General features: G+C 37.3%; 2 protein-coding genes across 2 annotated transcripts; one reads left to right on the top strand and one right to left on the bottom strand.

The window, feature by feature from the left end:
• The first annotated feature begins 1,249 nt into the window (after positions 1-1,249).
• On the top strand, positions 1,250-19,917 carry mcf2b (MCF.2 cell line derived transforming sequence b). Its single transcript, XM_082157795.1, has 26 exons — positions 1,250-1,568; positions 2,485-2,604; positions 2,936-3,052; positions 3,328-3,477; positions 3,706-3,830; positions 4,139-4,253; positions 6,999-7,118; positions 7,419-7,610; positions 7,700-7,891; positions 8,025-8,196; positions 8,276-8,364; positions 8,467-8,552; positions 8,720-8,786; positions 10,137-10,252; positions 10,322-10,391; positions 11,385-11,477; positions 11,558-11,650; positions 11,738-11,863; positions 12,894-13,115; positions 13,508-13,600; positions 14,239-14,317; positions 14,419-14,470; positions 15,341-15,543; positions 15,781-15,887; positions 16,042-16,154; positions 19,101-19,917. Exons 1-26 carry the CDS (start codon positions 1,518-1,520, stop codon positions 19,330-19,332), a joined length of 3,195 nt encoding a protein of 1,064 aa, XP_082013921.1. The 5' UTR covers positions 1,250-1,517; the 3' UTR covers positions 19,333-19,917.
• A 1,610-nt stretch (positions 19,918-21,527) lies between these two features.
• Positions 21,528-26,422, bottom strand: f9b (coagulation factor IXb). The gene is made up of 8 exons (XM_082157799.1): positions 26,264-26,422; positions 25,764-25,933; positions 25,651-25,675; positions 25,389-25,502; positions 24,686-24,820; positions 24,128-24,435; positions 23,825-23,948; positions 21,528-23,424 (listed from the first exon to the last, which is right to left on the bottom strand). The coding sequence occupies exons 1-8, from the start codon at positions 26,328-26,330 to the stop codon at positions 22,835-22,837; spliced, it is 1,533 nt and encodes a 510-aa protein (XP_082013925.1). The 5' UTR covers positions 26,331-26,422; the 3' UTR covers positions 21,528-22,834.
• Positions 26,423-26,640: the final 218 nt, after the last annotated feature.

The following is a 26,640-nucleotide window of genomic DNA, read 5'->3' as shown; positions in this document are numbered from 1 at the left end:
CAAAACAGGAACTAACAGAACAGAATAACAGAATAGAAGTCCGCAATCGTGACAGTAACATGTATGTTTTGTTTTGTTCTGTTTTATTATCATGGTGTTTTGGTTTCCCTGTTTCCCTGTCTGCCTGCCTGTGTTTCCTGGTTTGCTCTGCTTTGGTCAGACGTTGCTCTGCCTGCGCCACGGCCTTCAGCTATGTTTCGTTCGTCTGCCCCTTCGGCTCCGTTGGGCTCTGCCCTGGTCCTCAGTCCCACCAGCTCCACGTCAGTCCTCTGGCACCCTGGCTCCACTTCAGATGCTCGTCTCTGCGGCCCCGCCTTGGCCTTCATTGCCATTGGTGGCTCCCGATCTCGTTGGCTCTCCGTCTGCATCCTGGTCTCCTCTTCCATCAGCTCCATCTCCGTCAGTCATCCCCTTGGTGTCATCAGCCAAATCTTCACCCTGGCTCCTCCCTCCCTCGACTTCACCGTGGGTCATCGTCCTGGCTGCGCTTTGGGTCCCCACCTGACTCCTCCTGCTCCTGGCTCCTCCAACCAACACAATGCACAGCACTGGTCTCTTGCCACCAGCACAACTTGGTTCTAGCCTTTTGCTTACTTGACGTTCCCCTCCAGAGCCCCCACCCTCCCTCCTCAGTTAGACTGTTACGGTGCAAGGACGCCCCCTCCTGGAGGAACGTGCATGTTCGGTTTTGCACTTCACTGCAGCAATGCGCGACACACAGGAATAAATTACATTTTAAAATATATTAAAATATTCACATTTAATTGTATAGAAATCTGTTGTTTTCATTTTCAATAATATTTTGCAATATTACTGTTTTTACTGTGTTTTTGATCAAATTAATTGGGATTTTAACCAAATAAGATCAAATCAGTTCATTTATAAATTATGTTAATTGTGTAATTGATTCACTCCTTATATTTTATTCATTTATATATTTATATTTATTCTATATTTACTAATTTATCATACATTTAACATCATATCACTCACACACAGTATTCATAATTTATATATATATATATATATTATATATATATATATATATATATATATATATATTTAATTAATTTATCATTTTTGTATTACATTTTAAAATAGTTCTGTATTTTTATAATTATCGTTTGTTAGTGAGGTGATGATGTGGTGTTAGGTGGGAAGAAGGTATTTGGCCGAGTGCTTATCGACCTCTGTCCATGGTGCTGGATTTGATAACTCGTGTCCCTCACCATCTATAACACTTGCAATATAATCCAATCAGATCTGATTCGAGTAAATCACAAAAAAATGTGGTTTCATGGATAGACTTTGTTACGCGTAAGAGTGTCATTTTATAGGTGTGACAGTAATGAGCAGATAAGTGCGGTCAAGGTGTCGTCGCCACTGCAGCATCCGCTCTGCGACTGCTCGCTGCTTCTGCTGCTGCTCACAGTCCCGCAGACAAAGTGATGGAGGGAGGGAAGTTGTGAGGCTAAGAAGTGGGTCTACATCCCCACGAAACGGGCAAATTAGAAACAATGGCGGAGGCTAATCCACTCAGGGGACTGCCCCGGATCCAGAGGGCTGCGGTAAGATGGATTCTTCTCTGTTTTGGACCGGGTTTTTACTGCAGAACTGACACACGCTATGCGGGCGCTGGGTGGGAGTCTTATGCTTTATATAGAAACTATAAATTAGATCATGCGCGCGTTTGTAATGTTAACTGTTAGATATTAGCCTACTGTGATCATTATTGCAGTCAGCATTGGTTTGTTTTACATTTGAATAGTTATGTGCAATGATCGCCACGTTTTTAAACACCTGACCACGCTTTTAACTCTTATGACTAACGCAATAATAATAGGCTACATTAAAGACTTTTTTGGCTGTGTATATGTTTTATTGCAAGTAAAATATGCACCATAATGGTACATTTTAACCTCTGATGATTATGGGAGTCTAGCACAGCAATTTGAGTGAAAAGTGTGAGTGTCTCTGATGAAGTTTATTGACCATCAGTCTGTCAAAAAGGGAGAAGACAGACAGCCTACACTTTCTTGTCAGCATTAGTAGGGTAACAGTCAACAAATTCAGCCTTGGATTTCCACTGACATTGATTGTCTGTAGGGTCTGAAAAAAGTGCATAGTAGTTGCTTGTAGTCAGACTGAATTTCCTGCTTTAATCAGCAAGAAATGTGTTACAAAAAGCAATAGTTTCACATTTTTTGTTCTAAATTGAGCTCTGTTCTTGATATTACTGTAACTTTTCTGTGATTACTTAATTACAATTTAAATTTAAATATGTGCATCCACGGGGACATGTGGGTGTCTGACCTAGATTTCTATACATCTATGAACACATTAGAAGTGGGAGGATGATATACAAGCAGCCACATTGCTGTTTATGATTATATTACCATATTATTACTCTTTAAATCATCCTGAATTATGTGAAAGAAGTTGAACATGTACTGAAATTGCTGAAATATCACATCTCTTCTTCAGATGTCATTCCCTGGACATTTGCATTTAGTTCTAGTGCTGAGGCCCAAAACCCACCTTCAGACCACTGGAACAGACCTCGGTTTCCGCTTCAGTCAGGACGACTTTGCGCTCAAGATGCCGGTAAGAGCTGATGAGAATCCTCTGTGGTACAAAACAATAGGTTTTTTTTTTATGTACAGTATATGAGATGCATACCTGAAGTCTTGAACAGCAAAACAAACATCAAGTTGTAACTATAATATTGAGACCAGTCATTCGTTTTAATCCCCACTCATTATGTGGGAAAACATTTGCGTCTATTTTTATTAAATCTTTATTTAACAAGGCTGTTAAAAGGCCATTCCACCCTTACAAGGTTAGTCTGCTTAACGAATGGATTATTAATCGTATTTAATTTTCATTAAATATAATGTGCTTAATTAATTCCCTAGCTATTTTCTGCCTTATTCAGATGATTATGCTGAGCTCCTTGTCAGACCTGCTTCGCTTCATTGATGAAAATCAGCTGAATTCTGAGTTTGGTGGTAACCTGGAGCAATGCCATAGTGACTGGATAGTTCTACGAACGGTAAGCTTTCTGATTTCAAGAAAGGAAAATGACAAGTCATTTATGCCATTATATACTCACAAAATGGAATTAAATTGAAAAATGTAGTATGTCACTATTTAATGCTGATAAGAGAAATAAGTCACTTACTAAAGGATATCTGTTAACTTCCTATTAATTCATTTAGATTTGTTACTATAAATATATTTATATCTGATTTTAGATAAGGAGGCTTTGAACTATGTTTGCAATAACTGCTGAGTAATGCATATTTCTGTCTGTGCTGCCTCCTCCAGGCCATAGAGAGTTTTGCAGTGACAGTGAAGGAGATCGCTCAACTACTGCAGACATTCGGCACAGAGCTGTCTGAGATTGAGCTGCCCGATGAAGCCAGTGGCATTGAGTACCTACTCAGATCACACACTGACAAATACAGACAGATGAAGGTATGGAGATGAGTCTCACAATAGTGGGCCTATTCTGCACATAAACAGTGGGGTGAATCCCAGACTTTCAATGTGGTTTCAGACTTGGGAAGTATATTAAATATAAAACACAATGACTGTGTTTGGGGGGAAAAAGTTGGTAACACATAAAGCTTTAATACTGGAAAAAAAATGAATAATTATTGAAGTTATGGTTGAATAAGACATATGGTTTGAAAACTACTACAGGATGACATAAGGTCAGTTATGAGGGATGGACGTCAGCTGCTCTCAAACCTCGAGGCCTCAAAAGCAATGGAAGGTGCTGCAGCAGAAGACAGAGACATCAGCCAAGACAAAGAAAGAGTGCAGAGGTAGCCTTCATACAGTATTACTCACCACCAGAAGAGTAAGTAAATCATTGTCAGCTCTTTCGGGTTGCTGAATAACTCTCCAAGGAGTTTTTATGTTTTTCGGGTAATCAAAATCATGCAGTCTTTATTGCCTCTTTTAATTTTTATCCTCCTAGTTTTGGATTGGTTTAGACCCACACAACTTCCTCTAGTTCACAATGTATTTTTGTGCCAATCATCAAAATGAACTTCAGCTTAGGCTCTTTGTGTAAAATTCAGGTAGGCTCTTTGTGTAAAAAAAATCATCATGTTCCATTTGTTTATTGCAGGCTTGTGGCACAGTTACGGGACATGGAAATGGCTTTTGATGGCTTTTTTGAGAAGCACCACCTAAAGCTTCAACAATACCTTCAACTCCTCCAATACGAGCTGAGCTTCCATGAGGTACAGACCAGTGTTGGAGTAATGAGCTAAAAGTGTACTAACTTAACTACTTTAACAACACTGCTTTTGTAGTAACAAGCTTTTCCAACTATTCACGGTAAAGCACAACCAAACCCATACACAAAAGAAATATATTTGAAATATATTTTCAGTATATATTTTGGAATATATGCAAATATTTGAAATTGGCCCAATAAATATATTTCACACTTAACATCATATATTTTTGTTATATTTCAGAATATATTTCAATGTATTTGGAATATATGCCACATATATTTTGACACTTTTGGGAACCCATACAGAAAAAAATACATTGAAATATATTCTGAAATATAACAAAAATATATGATGTTAAGTGTGAAATATATTTATTGTATTTCAAATATTTGCATATATTCCAAAATATATACTGAAAATATATTTCAAATATATTTCTTTTGTGTATGGGAATGCTACATCGCTGTTTTGAATGTCATTGTACTTCGCATGCTACTTAGATCAAGTCTGCTACTGTGAGCTGAGGTTTAACACGATCTTTCGGCTCTCTATCATACTATATGTAACGCTGGAAAGTTACTATTAGTGAAAGTTAGTGATTCTGTTGGTCCTAAAGTCAGTGTACTCGCCGCTTTCATAAGATGCGCTGGAAGTCATTCTAGTAAATCGGTTTGTCTGTAATGGTCTACTTTCTCATTTGCAGAAATGGAAAGTCCGATTCATTCTACTGAATCGGTTCATCTTAAATTATCCACTTTCTGTTTGCAGCATCGGAAAGTCCTTTAATTTTAGTGAATCGGTTCATTAGGATGGTTATTGTAAATCAGCTGAAAAAAAGTTGTTGATTTGCACCGATTTGAGTTGCTGTGTTATTTAAAGTCTCTGTTCATTTGTATGCCTTCGACTACATTTTTTAAATCACTCTACTCTTACTGCACATTATGTTTAATACAAACAATTTAAAGGGGACCTATTATGCAAAATTTACTTTTACATGGTGTTTGAACATAAATGTGTGTCGGCACTGTGTGTACACAACCACCCTATAATGGTAAAAATCCACCCACATAAATCCAATCCCCATAAATCATAATCAGTGTCTCAGAATAAGCCGTATGCAGTTTTTATACATTGTGACATCACATTGCAAAGGCACTGACTCTGCCCTATTAGTATAGACCCTCCCTGAGTGAGCTGTACATAGTCCGCCATGTTTATCTCCCTGCCAGAGCATTTCACAGCAGCATTCGTGTAAATGAATTCTTATTAAAGCTACTAAAGTAATTCACTCAAGAGCCGTGAGTGATTTACTGTTTTTCTTTTGTTGTTTGATTCATATTAGCAACACATTTAGCAGTAGGTACTGTATATTACGCTGGTTTCAATTTAATACACAGATCTAATATACATATGCGATTTCTTAATATGAAATTAAGATGCTTTGTAACTTATGCTTTGTCCCGCACTTTTTTAAGTGCTAAAAGATGTGAAAGATAACTTAGTTTAAAGGGGTGGTTGATTATGATTTCACTTTTCTAACTTTAGTTAGTGTGTAATGTTGCTGTTTGAGCATAAACAACATCTGCAAAGTTATGATGCTCAAAGTTCAAAGCAAAGGGAGATATTTGCTTTTAAAGAAATCGTTTTTTTAAGGACTACAACAAACGGCTGGTAGGGACTACACGACATTCCTCCCGGGTTAGTGACATCACTAACCCTAAAATTTACATAAACCCCGCCCCCGGGAACACACAGTCCATGTTGAGAAGAGGAAGAGTTGTTGTGGTAGAGCACAATTGTGAGTCTGCTCAAGCTGTCGCATTCGTCTTTTCACATTTATTGCAATACAGTACGTAACACAAATGCAATAGCATGCCACTCTGTATGCATCTTACGACAGTTCCCACACGAGCGATTTATAGATTATCATGACAGAATATGCTAACTAAAGACTTGTTATGCTTGTTAAGCACTAAATATGCTTGTCTGCTACTAACATACACAAAGGGACACACACGAAACGACGCATTTTTACTGACCCTCAAAAAGGGATAATTTTAACATGCTGTAAAAAATTATCTGTGGGGTTTTTTGAGCTAAAACTTCACATACACACTCTGGGGACAACAGAGACTTATTTTACATATTGTAAAAAGGGGCATTATACCACCCCTTTAATACTCATCGTCAGACATCCAGCTCTCTGTGCTCGTGCTTCGGATGTGTGCGCTCAGAAAAACATATATCAGAAGTTTAGACTGAGATGGCTTTAAAACGCATGCAGATAATAAACCGTCACGATGATGAAGAACTGCAATGTCTTTGAGCGTGACCATGATAGAGATGATAATCAAAAGCAAACAGATGTTTTCATTTTTTGGCAGGGTATTGAGGCAAGAGTTAATATACAGGCTCCGCCCTCTTCTTCTGCAGCTCATTTGCATTTAAAGATACATGCTCGAAAACAGCATGTTTTTCCTTCCTCTCAAAAATGATCTGTGGGGTAGTTTGAGCTGAAACTTCACAGACACATTCTGGGGACAACTGAGACATATTACATCTTGTAAAAGGGGCATAATAGGTCCCCTTTAACAGCTGTGGAAAAAAACCCATTAAAACATCTTTTGTAATTATACCAATGCCAAAATCCTCTATAATATTTTTGTGAAAATCTTGAATGAATTCAATATGAAATATTGATCTTAAATACATTTTTAAAAATAATTATTTTTTCTTTGTGCATAGATGGAGGCCATTCTGGAGAAACTCAGTACGCAGGAGAAAGCAATTGCATCTGTGGGGACAACAGTGGCCCAGACGGAGCAGCTGCTCAAAGACCTCGAGATGCTGGAGACCACAGCTGAGGTTTAAAATTTTAATGATTCAAATATTTGACCTCTTCTTTTCTTTTCTTTTCTTTTCTTTTCTTTTCTTTTCTTTTCTTTTCTTTTCTTTTCTTTTCTTTTCTTTTCTTTTCTTTTTTACTAGTAATCATTCATAGAAAATGAAAAGAAACCTTTTTGAGACTGTGCTTCAGTTTAAATGCATTGCACACCACAAATGTTGACTGATGCTGATGTTGAGAGCTGACAAGGTGAAACATCTTTTGCCCTGTATTTTAACTGATACACAAGTGTTTGATTAATAGCTCTGTTGTTCTTGCAGGATGAAATGGGCCGTGCTCAGATTATTATTCTACATGGGCACCAGCTTGCAACAAGTCATCACTACGCTCTTGCCCTAATAGTTCAGCGCTGCAATGAACTGAGGCATCACTGTGACACTCTCACAACAGCTCTGCGTGCCAAGCGGGCGTCTCTCACACGCATACGGGACCTGCTGTTGCGGTTGGAGGAGGTATTAAATGCAAATGCAAGAACCTTGGAATACTGTATATGCACTTTATGTAAAGCACATACAGACTTTGCATATCTCTGTATGGGCAGACTGTGCGTTGGTGTGATGAGGGGGCCTATATGATGGCTAACCAGCTGCTGGATAAGTTTCAGTCCAAAGAGGGGGCGCAGGTAGCCCTGCGGGATATCGAGAAACTGATGGAGACAGCGCCCTCAGTTCTGCAGTCTAACCCGGGCTTCCTCAGTCTGGAGTTTGAGGCAATACTCACACCACAGCTGCAGGTACTGACACACATAGACATGTGTACTTGAGACCAGTAGTGGAAATGTCCCTCTTTTTCTACAGTATGTCCTTAATCATTTTCTATTGATCAAGTGCCTATTTTAAGTTCACCCCCTTTTGCTTTCATGCTAGTCTCAGATAGAGGCTGTCACAGAGAAGGTATCAACAGTACAGGGAATGATCCAGAGCAGACAGGCCTGTCTGAGAAAACTGGCTGATATTCAGGTCAGACCCATCCAGCTGGTCGCTCCAAGGCCCGAGAACTCGCCACGCTGCAAATCCCCTCTGTTCTCTCCTAAACACAGTATGTTTATCTATTTCAACTGCATTTGCTCATGGTCAACAATTGCCATCGGTCTGACTGTATCCTGTCTTTTTCTAAGGTTTTGATGTGAACTCCAGTTTAAGGTTTTCTTTTGATCTTGCACTCCCTGGTAAAAGGGCCTCACGGAAAGGTCCCAGCACAAAGAAGGTTTGGCTGACCGTCCTTGTTCGTCTCTAAATCATACAAAGCGCACCGGTTCTACTCGTTGCTGACAGCTTTAGGAACTTTTTCCTGGTTCTTGTACTGTAGATAGAGGTGATGCACGACTACGAGGAGAACCGCAGCTGTCTGTCCTACGGCCCCGATGGAGTTGAGAACCCTGACCAGCACAAACGGTGAGCATTTATGCAATATCTCGATAAAAATATATGTTCACGAATCATGAATTCCTTCTGAAGCTCCTCTTTTTGTCTGTCTCTCACCAGTCTCTTTCCCTTTCTGTCCTCATCTCTTTCTTCCCCTCTCTCCTTTTTTACTGCCCATGCATCCTTCGCCTCTACAGTCACGTAATGAAGGAGCTGATTGAGACGGAGAGAATCTACGTGGAGGAGCTGCTGTCTGTTTTGCTGGTAATGTCTTGACCAAATGACCTTTAAATAATTGGTCTGTGTTTTGTTCTCCCACATCCCATTTGCCTAACAGCTGTGATATAGTTGATGATCTTTGAATGCAATCATTTTGAATTCACATCTTTCCTTTCACACTGTAGTTTATAGTGTCACGGTGAGTCAGAGCCGGGTCACGTTCATAAATGTTTTTCTGATGTTTTCTGTACAACCATTGGTAGAGTCTACCATATAAAAAGAAAGTAAACTGTGGTGGCTCTGATCACTTGGCACAATGATTACTGGTGCAACAGAAATGAAAAGTGTGAAAAGTGTAGGGGAATTTACAGTCAAAGACCCAGAACCAAAAAAAATTAATTAAGACAATAGTCAGAATTATAATCAATTAAAGATAAGTTTTACTAAAGAAAGTTTGCAGTTTCATCAGCAGAAGTCAGCTTCAAGACTCAATGGAGTTCATAGGCCGCCCCGCTTACAGTTACAAAGATCACAGCAGTTATACCCTTCACCAAGGTCTAAGCTACGTCCTTGCTTCAGGTTGAATGATTCTGATTGGCTAAGAAATAGATAAACATAGTAATTTTCCACACATATACAGATAGACTGAGGTATATCTCCATGTATTATGCAGCTGACACTCGGACCCTGAAGTTAGGCATGTTGTGACCTCCCAGGTTGCAGATTTGGGTTGCTGGGCGCCAGCATGTCAAGAACAACAACTCAGTGGTTCCTTAACCTGTTACCAAAAAGACTAACTCACGCACCGACACATCTTTTCCAAGGTTGGATTTGGCCAGGCTCTAACTATAAACAGGAGAGTCTTCTCAAAACATCAAGATAATACGTTCTTTCTCTCAAAGAGAGGACACTTTAATATAACTGGAAAGTAAGGCTTTAACTGAGAAATGGTCCCTTAAACTATAGACTTCAATGACCATAGTTGTCAGGGTACCCTAGAAAAACAGATGTATGTATTGACATGTTAAAGACCTTTCTCAAACAAAACATCTTTCCATATTTCCTTTCTGGAAGCCGGGCTAAATGTGCAAGCACTGCATTCCTGACATCATCTTCAGTCACCTCAGATATTTAATACAGACATTAGAGAATACATGAAAAGAACATTTCAGCAATCACACTGGTAACTTTTATAACAAAGTAAAATCTCACAAGCTTAGAGAAGTCATTCAACTCATTTGATATTTAGAAGGAAAAATATTGATTAATACCTTGACTATAATCACTCATTAGATATTCCTTTAAGCAGCAGTAGATTCCAGATTTTCACCTTCAAGAGCTAATAAATTATTATTTGAAATGCATATATTTTTTCCTGTTTTTTCCTGGTGAAAGGGTTATAGGGCGGAGATGGATAACCCATCTCTCTCTGATATACTGCCATCTGTACTGCGAAAGAAGAAAGAAGAGCTGTTTGGAAATCTGCCTGAGATCTATAAATTCCACAGCAGGTGAGAAATATGCCCACACACATGGATAACTAAACACATATTCATGCTGATCCTGTATTTGTTATGCAGGATATTCCTGCAGGACCTCGAGAGCTGCTTAGAGTCCCCAGAGAGAGTGGGAGCACGCTTTCTGGAAAGGGTGAGAAATTCTGTGTCATACCTATGTAAAGGCATTTCAACTAAATGCTTTTTCTTTGACATTTCTATTCATCAAAGAATCCTGAAGAAAAAAGTATAAAATTTTTCACAAAAATATTAAGCAGTGCAACATTGATAATAATAAGAAAGATTTCTTGAGCAACAAATCAGCATATTAGAATTATTTCTGAAGGATCATGTGACACTGGAGTTATGATGCTGAACATCACAGGAATAAATTACATTTTGAAATATATTGATTTCTTTTAGAAAAAAACGTAAAATTGTAACAATATTACAATGTTATTTCACAATATTACTGATTACTGTTTTGACTGTACTTTGATCAAATACATGCAGGCATTAGACTATACACACACACACACACACTGTAAATATAATTCAACAAATCTATGTATCTTTAATGACATATCATAAAGTATGAACAACTGGTCAGTAATGATACTGACACAAAACACATTCATTTTGATATGGACATGACTGAAAATAATGATAACTTGCTGTTTAGTAAGTGAGTTATACAGTACGTTGATTCAGTCACACTGACTGAAACTGTTTTTTTTTAGTTTTTTTTTTACTGTTTATTAAAAGAACCTGCTCAAAAGAGTAATTCACGGTGGACTTAAACTACACCAGTCATGCTGTGTATCTTTGATTCACTAAAAAGAACCGACTCGTAAGAATCATTGGTTCACAAATTGTTTGTTCGTGACTAGTCACGTTGGACGTTGTTTTTGCATGCAGGCTCTGATGACATCTCAACAGAAAGACATTTTTTGCCATACATTTTTGGTACACTGCCTTTTATTGCATCTCATTCAATAGACTGTGAACTCACATTCACAATTCAGGTAAATATGATTTATTCTGCTGCGGTGCTGAAGATTCAGTAGTGACGCCTTAGAAAAGTAGTATAGGAACCACTGATCTATACCCTATAACAGTTCTCTTGTAATGTTTTTTTTTTTTGCAGAAAGAAAATTTTCAGGTCTACGAGCGCTACTGCCATAACAAACCTCGCTCAGATGCCCTCTGGAGGCAGTGTTCTGATTCAGTCTTCATCCAGGTATTGATATGGATATTTTTTGGGGAATGCACACAAAAACATTTTATTTTACTAATTTTATTTTCTGTTTTCTTATTTAGGAGTGCAAAAGGAAGCTGGATCATAAACTAGGGCTGGACTCATATTTGCTGAAACCTGTTCAACGTTTAACCAAGTACCAGCTTCTTCTGAAGGTGCTTAACCAAACCAAAACAAACCAAATCTAAAATTCCACATTTCCCCCAGTATTTTTACTAAGTGCTTCCTTTCTCTTTGATTAGGAACTACTAAAGCACAGCTCAAACTCACAGTATGCATCTGAGCTGCAGGGGGCGCTAAATGCCATGCTGGATCTCCTCAAGTCCGTCAATGACTCCATGCATCAAATTGCCATCACAGGTTATGAGGTGTGGCCAACAAATGAGAACGGAGACAGGCGGATTATTAAAGTGTGCCTATTATGCTATTTTAAAGGTTCCTAATTTTGTTTTGAAGGTCTCCAACAATATGTTTACATGCATCCAAGGTCAAAAAACAGCATCACCTTTTTTTCTCACAGTGTCTGAAACGGTTTGATCAAGGATTCTGTCTTTGTACTCCCTGCCTTTCTGCGAGCCTACTCTGCTCAGCCTCTGATTGGTCAGATGGCTCAGTCTGTTGTGATGGGTCTTCCGCTTAAAGGGATAGTTCACTTTGAAATTTATTTTTGGTATGTTTTAGCTTACCTCAAGGGCATCCAAGATGTAGGTGTCTCTTTTTCCGCATTAGTTTCAATTTTGATATTTTTAGGTCAAACCGTTCTTGTCTGTCAGTCATATAATGCAGGTCGATGTATATATCTATGCACCAGTCTGCGTACACGTCAGATCAGATCACTTCGACATGGCTGTGTATAAGAGGTAAAAACGATAGAAATACTGTTCGTTTTCTCACACAAACCGCTCGTTTCGTGTCTTAGGCCATCAATGTGTAGGCTACTTACGATGGGGAATTGTTTAATTTGGACGACGGGGAATTGTTTTAATTTGGACTCTGTGCATGCTCTTTGAGATAATGACCATAGACCTGCATTATATGACTGACAGACAAGAACGGTTTGACCTAAAAATATCAAAACTGAAACTACTGCGGAAAAAAAGACACCTACATCTTGGATGCCCTTGAGGTAAGCTAAAACATACCAAAAATTAATTTCAAAGTGAACTATCCCTTTAAACGCCCATTACCATATTACATTTTACATTCACAAACAGCTATATTACACACTACATGAAAGGTATCCGTAAAAGCATAATGGGGCATTTTAATGTTTAATGTTATCGTGACTGACAGTTGATGCAATATGTTTTTGTTATTAGAATATGGTCTGCAATTAACTTTCAAACATGTTTCTATTTGCATTCCCTCATTTGTCTTTTATGTGTTCTTTGAATCCAGGGTGAATTGAGTGATCTGGGCCGCGTCCTTATGCAGGGCTCCTTCAACGTCTGGATCAACCATAGGAAAGGCCCAACGCGCATGAAGGACATAGCTCGCTTTAAACCCATGCAAAGGCATCTATTCCTTCATGAAAGAGCTCTGCTATTCTGCAAGAAGAGAGAGGAGAGTGGAGAGGGACATGATCGGACAGCCTCGTACAGCTTCAAACACTGCCTGATGGTGAGAGAGAGTGAGAGACCGACCTATTTGGCATTTAAATATTTAATTGGTCAGAATGCATGACTATTTTTGAATGACCATCAATGTAGAAAGATGATTTTGGCAGCCAGATGGTGCAGTTACAACATCCACCATGCAGCTAACCAGCCAACTTTGACCTACTTTCTACACTTAAACCAATTTTTGAGCTTGTTGTGTTGCACTGATGTTGGAGTTAAGCACCTATTTGTTTATTCCAGCCCTATTTTAAGTGTGCTCAAAAAGATTTTTATGAAAGGGATTTTAGGCTTAACTCAAATTTCATTGGCAGTTTTTAAAACCCACAAGGTTATTAAAATACTGCATTACTGAATTTCCAAGTGAGGTCTTTGACTCCTCTGTTTCATTTGCAGATGAGTGCTGTTGGTATCACAGAAAACGTCAAAGGGGATGTAAAGAAGTTTGAAATTTGGTACAACGGAAAAGAGGAGGTGTATGTTGTTCAGGTGAGTCATTTTATCAAGGTTAAAACTCCACAGAATGCAATGGATAAAAAGTTACAAGGGCCTCTGTCATCACTTATTAACGCCTCCTCAATACCTCCTCACAGTGAATGTTAATGTCAAGTCCTGAACACAAATTTGTTTGTAGAACTTGCAGAACTAAATAATACTCTATGTGGGTTTTTAGATATACTGTACTTGAGAATAACTAATTAGCCATTTTTTATTCAGATTTCATAAACACTGCAGTCCAGAAGTTGTGAAATCACATTTAAAGTATGGGATTCAAAGATATTTTAAAATAAGTAAAAAGTTTTTGGTTTTAACAAAAGGAAAAAAAGAAAGAAAAGAAATGTATGATGTGTTTAGTTTAACTTATTACTGAAATCGTTGTGATGATTATATAGCTTGTAATAAAAAATAAATAAATAATAGAATAAAGTATTTTAAAATATTATATTAAAAAATCAGAAAAGATATATAAATAATATAACATTATATAAATAAATACATATATATACAGTATTTACATTTTTTTTTTAAATAAATATTAAATAAGAAAAAAATATGAAATAAGAAAAACATTTGCTTGTAGGAAAAAAAATATCTGTATTTTGTAGCCTAATTATTTTATTTTGCAGGCTCCAACAGTAGATGTGAAGATTTCATGGCTCACTGAGATTAGAAAAATTCTCAACAATCAGCAAAAGATTGACAAAGGTTCCTACTTTGCATCTTTCGTTTATGCTAATTCAGTTAATATTGGTCTTGATTAAATCAGTCGTGCTTGGTGGGTCAAACTCTGCCTTTCTCTTTCTCAGGTGATGCTCACCTGGATAGTGAGCAGCCATTATTTACACCCTTGGGCGACAGGTGATCCTCACTGTATTCCCATAACCCCTCACATTGTTTTTGCAATCTCTTCTATAGCATGGATGTAAAATGTGTAAATCAACATCTGCATATGAAAGGATCTGAAACATAACACTTTAAACTTAGGTTTTATCTTATGTAAATCATAAATACTGTTTGCTTTGAGTCCATTTGCATGATGGATATAGTAATCTGTATCATACTGGCATCAAAAACACTCTTGATTTCCCTAATTTTTGAAAACTACTCGATGGAAACATTGGGCTTGGACTTTGGAGAACCAAATGTACTGTAAAATGCTATTAGCAAATTACTGTTTAATAAGCATTATGAACTATTTTCAAACATTTAGTGTGAAGTTGAAGAAGTTCTAAGAAGCACTGAATCCTATTCATTCATCTAAATCTAGTTTAAATGTAATGTTAGTCTAGTCATGGGCTAATTAATTGGCTAATGTGCAAGTTTTGATTATTTTAATGTAACAATTAGGATTAATTTTTGATGTGACAGACATATATATACTTCACCCTAAATTAATGCAATGTATATTTGTAATAAATAATAATTGTGTATTTATATAAATAAGTTATTTGCAGCACATGGTACTTTATATTTGGTTTTTCAAAACAATTTACTTGAATGTCATGTTGTTCAGCAGAACAGGATTGGAGTCAATATCATGTCAACTCAGCTATTATTGAATATTTACTGAAATTTAATTGACCGAGTTTACTAGCCATTTATTTGTACATGTTGGCAACTGACCGCAGTCCTGTTCTAGAATATCCTGTTTGTGACGACGTTTGATGGTTGTTGTTGTGTTTTTTTGATGCCCTTGTTTCTGTTCGGTTCATCGGTTGGTGGGGTCAGTGTGAGGCATATGTCCGTGTGCATGCCCTGGAGTTCCACACAGATCACTGGCTGCTCAGGTTGTTTTGATGTCCTTCCTCACAGCAAGCTCCAGGGGGCGTCCGTCAGCTCAGAAGAGGCCGATTCAGGCCGCGTGAGTCCGGTTCTGACAGACCCAGTCCTTGTTTCTCCACGTCCACGTCCCCTTCACAACAACCGTCGCAGTGAGTCAGAGGCCGTGGGAAGGCCATTTTCATTGGAATTAAATCTGGTTGATAAGGCGCGGAAAAATTGACTATGCTATCGAACTCAATGGGTTTTTGAAATGGGATTTTTAATGTAATATGTAAATTGTGGCACATTTATATGTATGAAATTGAATCACGTAATTGCAATGCATGAAAGATTTACAATCCATATGGTGGGAATGTCATTATGGTTTGGCTGGTTGTGGGTTGCAGGCTGGCCTGGGACTTCTCAGTCAGTGGATATCTGTGAGGGTCTGGAGGACTGGACCACTGACATCTCAAACATCTCCGACTCTGATGAAGAAGACGATGTGCTGCTGGTGAGCTTTGACCTTAAGATATCGCTCAGATTCACAGTTATTTGGGGGGAACTTTGAATTGTTTAATCAGGTTTCCACAATGAAGGATTTTGGGTTTATATTGTCTAAATGATTTGCTTTAACCTTGTTTTATGCTGGTTTGGTTGGTTATTAGGTTCCTGGAAGGTATAGAGCAATGGTGGATCACTTAAAGTGCGGCAAGGATGACGTTATCGTCAAATGTGGTGATGTCATTCACGTGCTGCAGGAGAGTGCTATGGGGCTTTGGTGAGAGTCATTTTCCATTTTTAATTTATGCTTAAGTTGCGATTAGTCTTTTCTTTCCTATTGTGACGTATATCTGAGTGAAATATCTCCTCAAACAAGAAAAAATGTAGGTCAGAGTAAGCCAGATAAGGTTGATGATTTCCAGCCCCAAAGCTCTGCAAAAATATTCACAGCCAAAAGAATGTGATAGAATTCAATTGTCATGGCAACCAAGGTTTATGAGGACCATTTACCTCCTTGAAAACGAAATCATTTCGATTTCGATAAAAACGATTTCTCTCTGAGTTATGGTTATATTTACGAAGAGCCTTTGCGTCATCTCCCACCACAGGTGTAATCCATCTTTTTAGAGGGTCACTCTCCCACTCTTTACTGTAGCTACAACTTAAGCAACTTTGAAATAGCAATTACTTGAATATATAGCTTCAAGTTCAAAATCTGACCCCTTATTGAGCTAAAAACCTGTCACTCATAAATCATCACATCTGCCTGCTATCGCTCTTGATTGGATAATCAAGACCTAAAAGTGCAAGCTTAGCCGCAACATCAACACCAACCCAGATTTTGGCCTACTGCCCAAGCCAATTTTTACCCGCATAATCAAATACAAAACTGCCCAGTTGGGTGGAAATCTGCCCTATGTAGCAACGCTGAGAGGGTGGGACTTGATTCTGTCCATCGTGAATTGATTGGATGGTTGTGGTTTGCTATTGATGTGATGTCATGTGAGTGACAGGTTGTCCCGCCCTTGTGCATCATCAGAGAAGAGAAGAGATGTTGCTGCAAGAGGGTGGGGAGAGTTATTTGGTTAAAGATTACAGAGGCACATGAATAAAAATAAAAAAAGAATGATGTGCATGGATAAATAATTTAGAATAAATACTGTAATATTCCATAAAAACAACAACAACAAAAAAACAACAAGAATTGTCCATTTTGATTTCATGGTGACTTTAAGTGCACCAAAAAATATAAGCCATGGTCTGATGTTACAATTCTGGTCGATGTTGACATGCTGATCATTTTCATGTTATTGTTTATAACTATTAAATGGGCAATATTAAAATACTATTTTGTCTAAATAAATAAAAACGAAATAAAAAACGATATAGTTTTTAACTATCAATAGTTTTAAGTGTGAATTTAGGCATAACAACATTATAATGATCAGTATAAAATGGATATTCATTTTGATATTACACTTAACGGTATATATATATATATATATATATATATATATATATATATATATACTGGACAATATATTAAAATCTTTTAATATCTTCCATTAACCGATATGGTACCAAATACTGATATATTGTGAATAAAACGCCACCAACACGTTCTTGCCTATAAGACCCATATATTTGGCTCCAAAATGCCAAATATATTTTCATTTTGCATTGCGGGACAACCTGCCATCATTTTGCATTACCTTCTGGAATATAACATTGATTCATTGCCCTCAGGACGAGAACATATTAAAGGCACAATATGCAAGATTTGTACCTTAAAGATGAACTGAACTGAAAAAAAAAAAATTTGATAACGTGTTGTTCATGACAATTAAAAGTAAATTACACTAAAAAAAATTATTACAAATATCAATATAGCTTTTTTTAAAAGCAACACAAAAATTGCGTTTGTTAGTATAAGAACGCTGGCAATTCTGATGACGTCACTGGAATGGTAGGACCTGCGAAGGTATATGGCAGCTGCAACTGCAGGTCTTATACACACGAAAATGAGTCATTTTGGTTACGTGTTTGAGCCTGTGAGGGACAGGCCAGTAGTACTGACTACCACCACAAGGAGGACGATCAGTTTCAGGCTCCACCTACAGTACAGGATCGTTTGGGGGCAGCGGCGCGCGCTGTATCGATCCGCCTCACTGATCAAGTGCAAAAGAAACTACGAGCATGCAACGCCGTTACGTTGTAAATTACACGAAATAAAAGTAATGCAGGTATGATCCAGATTGTATTTGCAATGTACATAGTCAATTATTAATGGAGCAATAGTGGTTCATGGTGTTATAAGAGGGAAATGTGGTGGGAGGTTGGAGGGCTGTAGAAGCCTGTCATGCACTCTCATTTATTGTATACAAGCACATTATGCATTTTATTAAATAGAGACTGCTTATATATGTCGTGTGCATTTAGAGAAAAATACTAAAACATGGTTGAGGTACTGTGCGTTTTAGAAAGTCGAGGCAGATAAATGGCAAATGTGATTGGACGAATTCATCCAATGGGATCTGCCATATACCTTCGCAGGTCCTACCATTCCAGTGACGTCATCAGAATTGCCAGCGTTCTTATACTAACAAACGCAATTTTTGTGTTGCTTTTAAATTAAGCTATATTGATATTTTTAAAAAAAAAATTTTGTGTAATTTACTTTTAATTGTCATAAACAACACGTTATCAAATTTTTTTTTTTTCAGTTCAGTTCATCTTTAATATAGCAGCTTGGAAGTCATTTTGATGGTAAACGAACTCGTAGTAGGGCGAATCATCCCGATAGCAAAGCGGGGGGGGCAGGGGGACGCCGCTGGCAAAACCAGCAATGCAAGTTTGAAAGGCGGCGCCCCAACAAATCTCGCGAGAATCACGACTTGCCTTACGGCACGACGTCACATACATCAACAACATATGAAGCAGCCTCTATGGAAGACACTAGCACGCATTTCAGACGTGAATCATGGCAGAGTCGATGAAGAAAACGAAGAAAGCGCGGTCGGAAGAGTGCAGAGACGGCTCTGCGTGAGTGGTATTTACGACAGTAACGTTAAATACAAGTACTCCACAGCGACTCTAGGGGTCGCTGTTTGAGAAAACTGAAACTGCATAGTGTGCCTTTAAATAATTCTGGATCACTAGTTACGCAACAAGCACCACTCTAATTAACAAGTTAGTGATTAATATCATGCTGTAATTCCCACAGGCATGTTAAGAATTTGACTCGTGGAGGTGAAGGAAAACTCCCTGTAGATACACTTCTGAGAATGCTGGAAGATGCAGGCAGAAGTTCCTCCATTAGGTCGGGCAGTGGACTTGTGGTGAGTGAACTGTACAGGCCTAATGATTTTTGTCTCCTCCTGCTTAAAATGCTGCTTATACATAAATTAATGTTCATTAAAAATATGTTGGAACATTTTATTTTAAAGGGGTCATGACATGCATTTTAATATTTTAATGTTTTTTGAGGTTCACTTTTAATGTTAAAGTTTTTTGGCAAAAAAACTAAACTAACAAACAAATATATATATATGTGGAAAACCGATTATATATACCGATTATTGACCCTCTTTCTGAAATGACCTGTTTTAAAGTGGCGGCTCCTTTAAGGCTTATCAGGAAACAGCAACTGTTATGATTGGCTAACGTCATTGCATAGGAAACGGTATAAACGCCCACTCGCTATTGTATGTGAGTAAATGTTTTGAAAACATAACTGTCATCTACAGACAAAGCATTATAAAATCCTTTACTTATGGATGGTTTGTGATGCAGCTGCTGTCAGATCCAGTACAGTTGGCTGCTTCATCTTTAAACAAAAGTTTTTTTGCCAACCCTCCATTACACTGGTGCCTCGTTTACAAAACAAAATGCTACAAACAAACATATAAGTCTCTGACGTGATCCAGTATGCCATTAAAATAAACCATCCAATTGTTTCCGATGCTGGCATCCATCTGAGGTCTGCATAGAGATGCAAATGAGCTGTTTACACTGGACGCGTCAAAGCGAACTTTCTTTCACTTTTCAAATTGCTTTCACTTTTCGTCTGTATACTGTATCCAGTGTAGACAGCGTTAGTCATTACAATGGGTTCTATTTGACACAGCATGATACTCACATCCAGTGTAAAAAAAAAAATCAGCCGTTAAAGGGGTGGTTGATTATGATTTCACTTTTCTAACTTTAGTTAGTGTGTAATGTTGCTGTTTGAGCATAAACAACATCTGCAAAGATACATCGCTCAAAGTTCAAAGCAAAGGAAGATATTTTCTTTTAAAGGAATCGTTTTTTAAGGGTTACAACAAACAGCTGATAGGGAGGGACTACACAAGCTTCCTCCCGGGTTAGTGACATCACAAACCCTAAAAATTACATAAACCCCGCCTCCGGGAACACAATTTATAGATTATCATCACAGAATATGCTAATCAATGACTAGAAGGATAACTACACATAAGCTACAAAAATTCATCAACTAACCATTCAGAAACGTCCTGTTGCATTCTACATGTTGTCACTTCTTCTTGGGTCTCTCCATCATTGTCTGATTCCGTATTGAACATAAAAAGCTAAAGGTTTTTGAAATTTTCAGTGCATGTCTGTGTGAGGTAAAAGGACACGAGCTGTTGAAGCTCCGCCCTCTGTTCCGGGAGCAGCAGCTCATTTGCATATATAAGGACTTAATTAAATAAATGCTTTGTTTATAATGAAGAGGATGTTTTAAGCTATGAAACGTGCATGATGTATTGGTACAAAGACCTCTTATATTTCAAAAGATTGAAGGCGAATTTGATTTCTCATGTCATGACCCCTTTAAAGAGACAAACTGATTATTTTGATCAGACTTGAGCATACTGTGCTGTACTGCAGTATAATTTTTTCTTTCTCTAAAACACTTTGGTGTTGTCTCATAGATACAGGAAATATAAACAGCAGGAAGCCCAGCAACACCCAAGTACATAAACCACATGTACTGAAAGCTCCCACCATGTGACAACCCTAAAGGCCATTACTGTCATTCAAGACTGAGCCCAGTCACGCCAAAACGACGCACACAAACAAACACAAAGTCAGGAGAACAGAGCCACCTAGTCAAGAGAAAGTTTCCATCTGCCATCAGTGGGGAATGTGGATTATGTCGGATTTAAAGACAAAAAGAGACGCCACCTACAACAATACAGTGTGGAAATAAAAGGAGCTTTGCGAAGCACAAACTTTACACTGATCCACTTCATCCCTGGAAGGTACCATCACCATACTGTGCCATAACACATGATATGAAACATGTATTTGTGTAGTTAGCACAGTATTTAATTGTATTTTAAAACAGGAAGGTTTATAGCATAGCGTGTACACTGACCTGTGAGAATAGCAAACTTTTTATCTCTCTCCTCAGATGGGTACAGTGGTTGGACCCTTGTTTTAAAAAAGCCATTTAATGCTGGAATAGATACCAGCGCTACAGTGAATGAAAGATGAAAGCTCACATCAGTAACTAGTCTATGTGCCAAAACCTAACATTCCTTTTTCAGAGTATTAGGTTCTTTTTTTATTATTCTGACTTTACTTTTGGCATCAGTATTTCAGAAATATCTCAGAGAAACATGCAAGAAATAGTTTGGAGAGTATGTGAGGTGAAAACTTATAAATCACTATTCAGCAATGTGATTGCTTTATTGCTTCATTGTTATGCTCCAAAACATGCTGCTCATCTTCAGATGATCCTGCGTTTATATTCATATTTACTTCAAGTCAGATTGCAAATAGCTGTTCTGGGCTATTTAACACATCTTTTTAGTTTTTAAAGTATTTTTACTGTAGAAATGGCATAACTCATTTGTTAATCTTTTGTTTTAAAATTCATTTTTCAGCACATTCACCATATTTGAGTTTTTGTCATTGAAATAAAAAATGTGCTTGGTGGTATACATCATCAAAATGCCCACTGTAAGCTTATCCATTCCATTATTATTTTTTTACTTTCTCCCTGTCCCTTCCTGCATTTACAATGTGCACTTAACTTTGTTAAACGCTTAGAAACCATTGAGGTGAATATGCAAGATGTCATCTATTAGTTAGCCTCATTAAAAACTACAATGAATAAATACACAACCGTTCAAAAGCTTGGGGTTTTAAATATTAACTATCCAATTCAACTGATTAAAAGTGGCAGTCAGGACATTGATAATGATTTATATTGTAAATAAATGTTGTTCTTTTGAACTTTCTATTCATCAAAGACTGTATCAATATATCAGAGTTTCACGGATTCCACAAATATATTAAGCAACCAGCACAACTGTTTTTAATACTGATAATAATAAGTAATGTTTCTTGAACACCAAATCAGCATATTAGAATCATTTCAGAAGGATATCTGAAGACTGGAATAATGATGCTGTAAATTCAGTTTGGCCACCACAGGAATAAATTACATTTTAAAATATATTAAAACAGTTGTTTTAAAATTATAACAATATTTTACAATGTTACTATTTGTACGGTACTGACCAAATAAAAAACAGCCTTGGTGAGCATAAGATGTCTCTCAAAAAAATCTTACCAACCCCACACTTTTGAAAGGTAGTGTACACGTGCATGTCATAAAGTTAAAAGGGGGAAGAAGAAAAACAGATGTGGTCTGAATGAGTTTCATGTGTACTTCAGTTTGAAGGACACGTCTTAAAGCCATACAGCCATTGGTGTATATTATGTACAGAGTTAGTAAGAAGAAAGTGGTACTGTATATCATGTATGAAAATAATTTCACTAGATGTACAAGCACAAAGTATAGGATGGTAAACTATATATTTTCTTGATTGTTACAGTATGTTTGTTGAAAGATGACTAGTAAATATTATCTGTAGAAATGACTGTGAGCTCTAAATTATTCCAATGTGTATTTTTCTTCAAAACAAACCTGGAAAATGGCCTCATCTAATTCAAACTCTGGTGACCAATATTGGACATTTGTCCTGTTCTGATCCCAGTAACGTTACTTATCCAGTACATATATCTTGAGATGCGGGTGTAGATGCCGTACTTTCCCTTTTTGGCGCACTCTTCACCCCAGCTGACGATGCCCGTGAGAAACCATGTGTTCTGATAGCGGGTGGCATGGGGTCCTCCGCTGTCTCCCTGACAGGAATCCTTGTGTACCGTACTGTAACCGGCACAGAACATGAAGCGGGAGATGGCGTCAGTGCTGCTGCTTTTGCACTCTGTCCGGTCCACGTAGGGGAGCTCTACTTTCTGAAGTGTTTTGGATTCGATGCCCCCGAACTGTAGCCTTCCCCAGCCGCTCACCAGGGAGTTTTGCGCGCTCCTGAGCAGGTTCTCTGTGAAGTCTTTAGAGCCCAGGCAGATGGGCAGGACGTAGTCTGAGAATTTAACGGGTCCCTTGAGCTTTAACAGGGCGATGTCATGATTGTAAAGACTGTGTTGAGCGTTGTAACGTGGATGGATATGGTACTCCGCTATGCCGTGGTCACTCTCTTTTCCCTCCTTCTTTGAGAAGTCATGTTCCCCTAAAGAAATATAGCAAATCATTTACAATATGCATGACATCACATTTGCCCTTAAAGACAAAACTGTTGATTGTTAAGAGTCTCTTAAATTAAATAAAAAGCAATGATAATAAATTAAATAATTATTTAATTATTGTTTTATATATATATATATATATATATATATATATATATATATATAGGCTATGAGAAATAAAACAATAATAAATTAATAATAATACATGGGTTAATAAAACAAATAATGTATAAACAGATAACATAGTGGTAGTAGTAGTAGTAGAGGTAGTAAAAACAACAATAATAATGATTTTTGTGCTTTATATGTACAACTGCATACTAAAAATTTTTTTTTTTCTATAACCAAATAGCAATAACAACTATGTGACAGTGTAGTTCTCACCCACTCTGATGAAGAAAGATCCCACCTTTCCTTCAACACAGTGGGCAGCTGTAATGACCCATTCTTCACTGAGAAGAGAGCCTCCACAAAATACATTCTTATTCACCTTTGCCAAAAAAACCACCTGCCAGAGAAAAAAAGACAGATTGATATTACATTTTATTATTATTATTTCCTCCATATAAGGTTCTGTTCTGTGGATTTTTCGACACAAACCAATGATTATGCCAGCCCTGCTTCATAAGACGAGGAGCAGTCTCATGAATGTTTTATTTACACACACACAATTCATCTCTTCACTACCTGCCAAGGAATCTCCCCTGGTGTTGCCTCATTGCCTCCTACAATGCGATGGTCATTGTTTGTTGCATTTTTGATAGTTGGTTGAGTGGGAAAGAAAGCCCAGGAGGAGTTGTTGTCCAGTGTGGGTTGAAGTGTGCCAGTGCTGTTCACTTCAGGGGCATCTGTAGGACTGGAGTCTGTCATATTGTGTTCGGTTGTATTGACGTGATTGATGAATTGATTTTGATTTTCATCCTCAGCACTGATAAGGGATCTTGAGTTGAGAGTTTCAGCAATAATCTTACTGAGACGTCCACATGGGTATTGCCCTATAAAAATGCAAGTAGATGAATCAAGAGCAAGATCTAATCAACAAACCAACCCAAGCGTCTGCTAAAACATGCAATCAAATTCCTTTGAATGTAAATGGTATTCAAAATACACTACTGTAGATGAAAGGTCATACTGCACACAGTATAAGTAAAGCTTTGAGCTTGAAATACAGTATATGTCCCAGTGACAATACAGTGGCTTAATGCAGGTAAATGGCATGTAATAATTGGGAATAGATTCCAGTACCTATAGGTTCACATGTCCTGCTGTCCAGAGCCAATCTGTAACCCTCGGCACAGTCACACACTGCTCCATAAATTTTATCCACAGTGCAGAAGTGCATGCAGCCTCCATTATTTACATTACACTGTTTTGCCATCTCTGCACCAGACCAACCCATGAAAAACAACATAAGGTTTAGCAGAGGAAGACCTTAAGATTAACTATAGCAGGTTAAGAATTTCTACTAATGAGATAAAAAGGTGTATATTTGTATACATTTTATGATGTTTTCTTTTAAATATATATCTGCATGTGTGTGTGTATATATGTATATATTCACTTTGTTTTTTTATATATATATTTTATTTTTATTTTTTATTATCATATATATACACATTAATATGTATATATACAATATACTGTATGTATTATTCATATATATATATATATATATATATATATATATAAAAAAACAAAATAAATGTAATTTATTTTAATAAACAAAATATCAAATTTTATTCATGTTTTTTAATATATATTAAAAACATACAGTATGTATATATACTGTATATATATATATTTTTTTTTTTTAAATCAAAATAAACCCTATAACTAAAACTATAAAATAAGACAAAATATTATGGCATATTTGTTTATAAATTATGTTGTCTGAACTAGAAGATATAATGTCAAATCTTATTGATTATGAGCTCATCACGGATCTTACCTAACTCACAGTTCTTCCCACTAAAGCGTGCTGGACACCAGCAGGTGTATGTGCTCATACCATCCTCACATTTCCCAGCATTCTGACAGGGATTCGACTGACACTGGTCTCCATCTGAAAGAGGAGAGGCCATGATCATTATATTATCAATACATTCTGTTATGTTAATGTAATGTAAAATTAACACACACTATGGACAAAATAAAGGATAGAAAGATACAAAAACGTTTTACATAGCACATACATCAACATTCGTACTCACCTATATAATTCCTCCAGAATTTCATCTGAAACAGAGTTTGGAACGTTTTAAACTCATAAAGAGAGAGTCCTAAAAAAATGTTCTTAGGAGATAAATGTGTTTATGCTACTCACGGTTTGCTCCTGGTCTTCAAAGACCTCTCTGACCTCCTCTAGATCGCAGCGCTCTTCAATACATTCCCTTTCCAAGTTAGCCTTCATTATATACTCCTCCAATCCTGTGTTATAGCGTTTTTGTCTCTTCAGAAGAGACCCCGCCAGCTCCCTCGGCAGAAACACTGAAGCTACATACACAACAGAGACACACGGAGAAATCACAAACGCCAAGGTCTGTTTCTAGGGCACAGATGAAGTAGTCTACAAGCAAGAGAATATTGTTTTACTTTGAAAGGCTTTTTATGCTGAATTTGAACAGCTATTGAAGTCTGAGGCAAATACTTCATTTCAGTTCCACCATGATAGGAATGATTTCACAATTCATTTTTGGTTTCCTTTACGTTTTCTCACAACACAAAACATTAGAAGGCGTATGTTATATGATATATATATATATATATATATATATATGATTTTCAGGAGCATACATAAACAAGATTATAATAATGTCAACATACCTTCAGACATTAGCCATGTTTCAAGCAGCAAAGTGCATATCAAAATAATGTGATAAACCTTCACCATTTTCTCTTTGATGATTTCCCTTCAGGCTGAAATCTTTCTCAGCAGTCAAAATACTTTCATGATCTATTCCAAAGTTCAGGACATATCTGTTTGCACTTCATGCAAACAGATATCTCATCCGGTGGGTGTTTTTTCCCCCCAGTCTGCACCTGCAGTGTTTGTGGGTAATTTTACCATATAAGCAGTTTGTAGTGTCATGAGAAAGCATCCCAGTGTTTGAATAATGCATTTTGTCACACTTTAGATTTCATAACATAAAAGTATGAAAACATAATATGTGGATTATATAGCCTAATCCCTGTGGATGATT

This window comes from Leuciscus leuciscus (assembly GCF_965113295.1).
Source record: "Leuciscus leuciscus genome assembly, chromosome: 24".
NCBI lineage: Eukaryota > Metazoa > Chordata > Actinopteri > Cypriniformes > Leuciscidae > Leuciscus > Leuciscus leuciscus.
The sequence above is the reverse complement of the archived record's forward strand: the minus strand, read 5'-3'. Positions and strand labels throughout refer to the sequence as shown.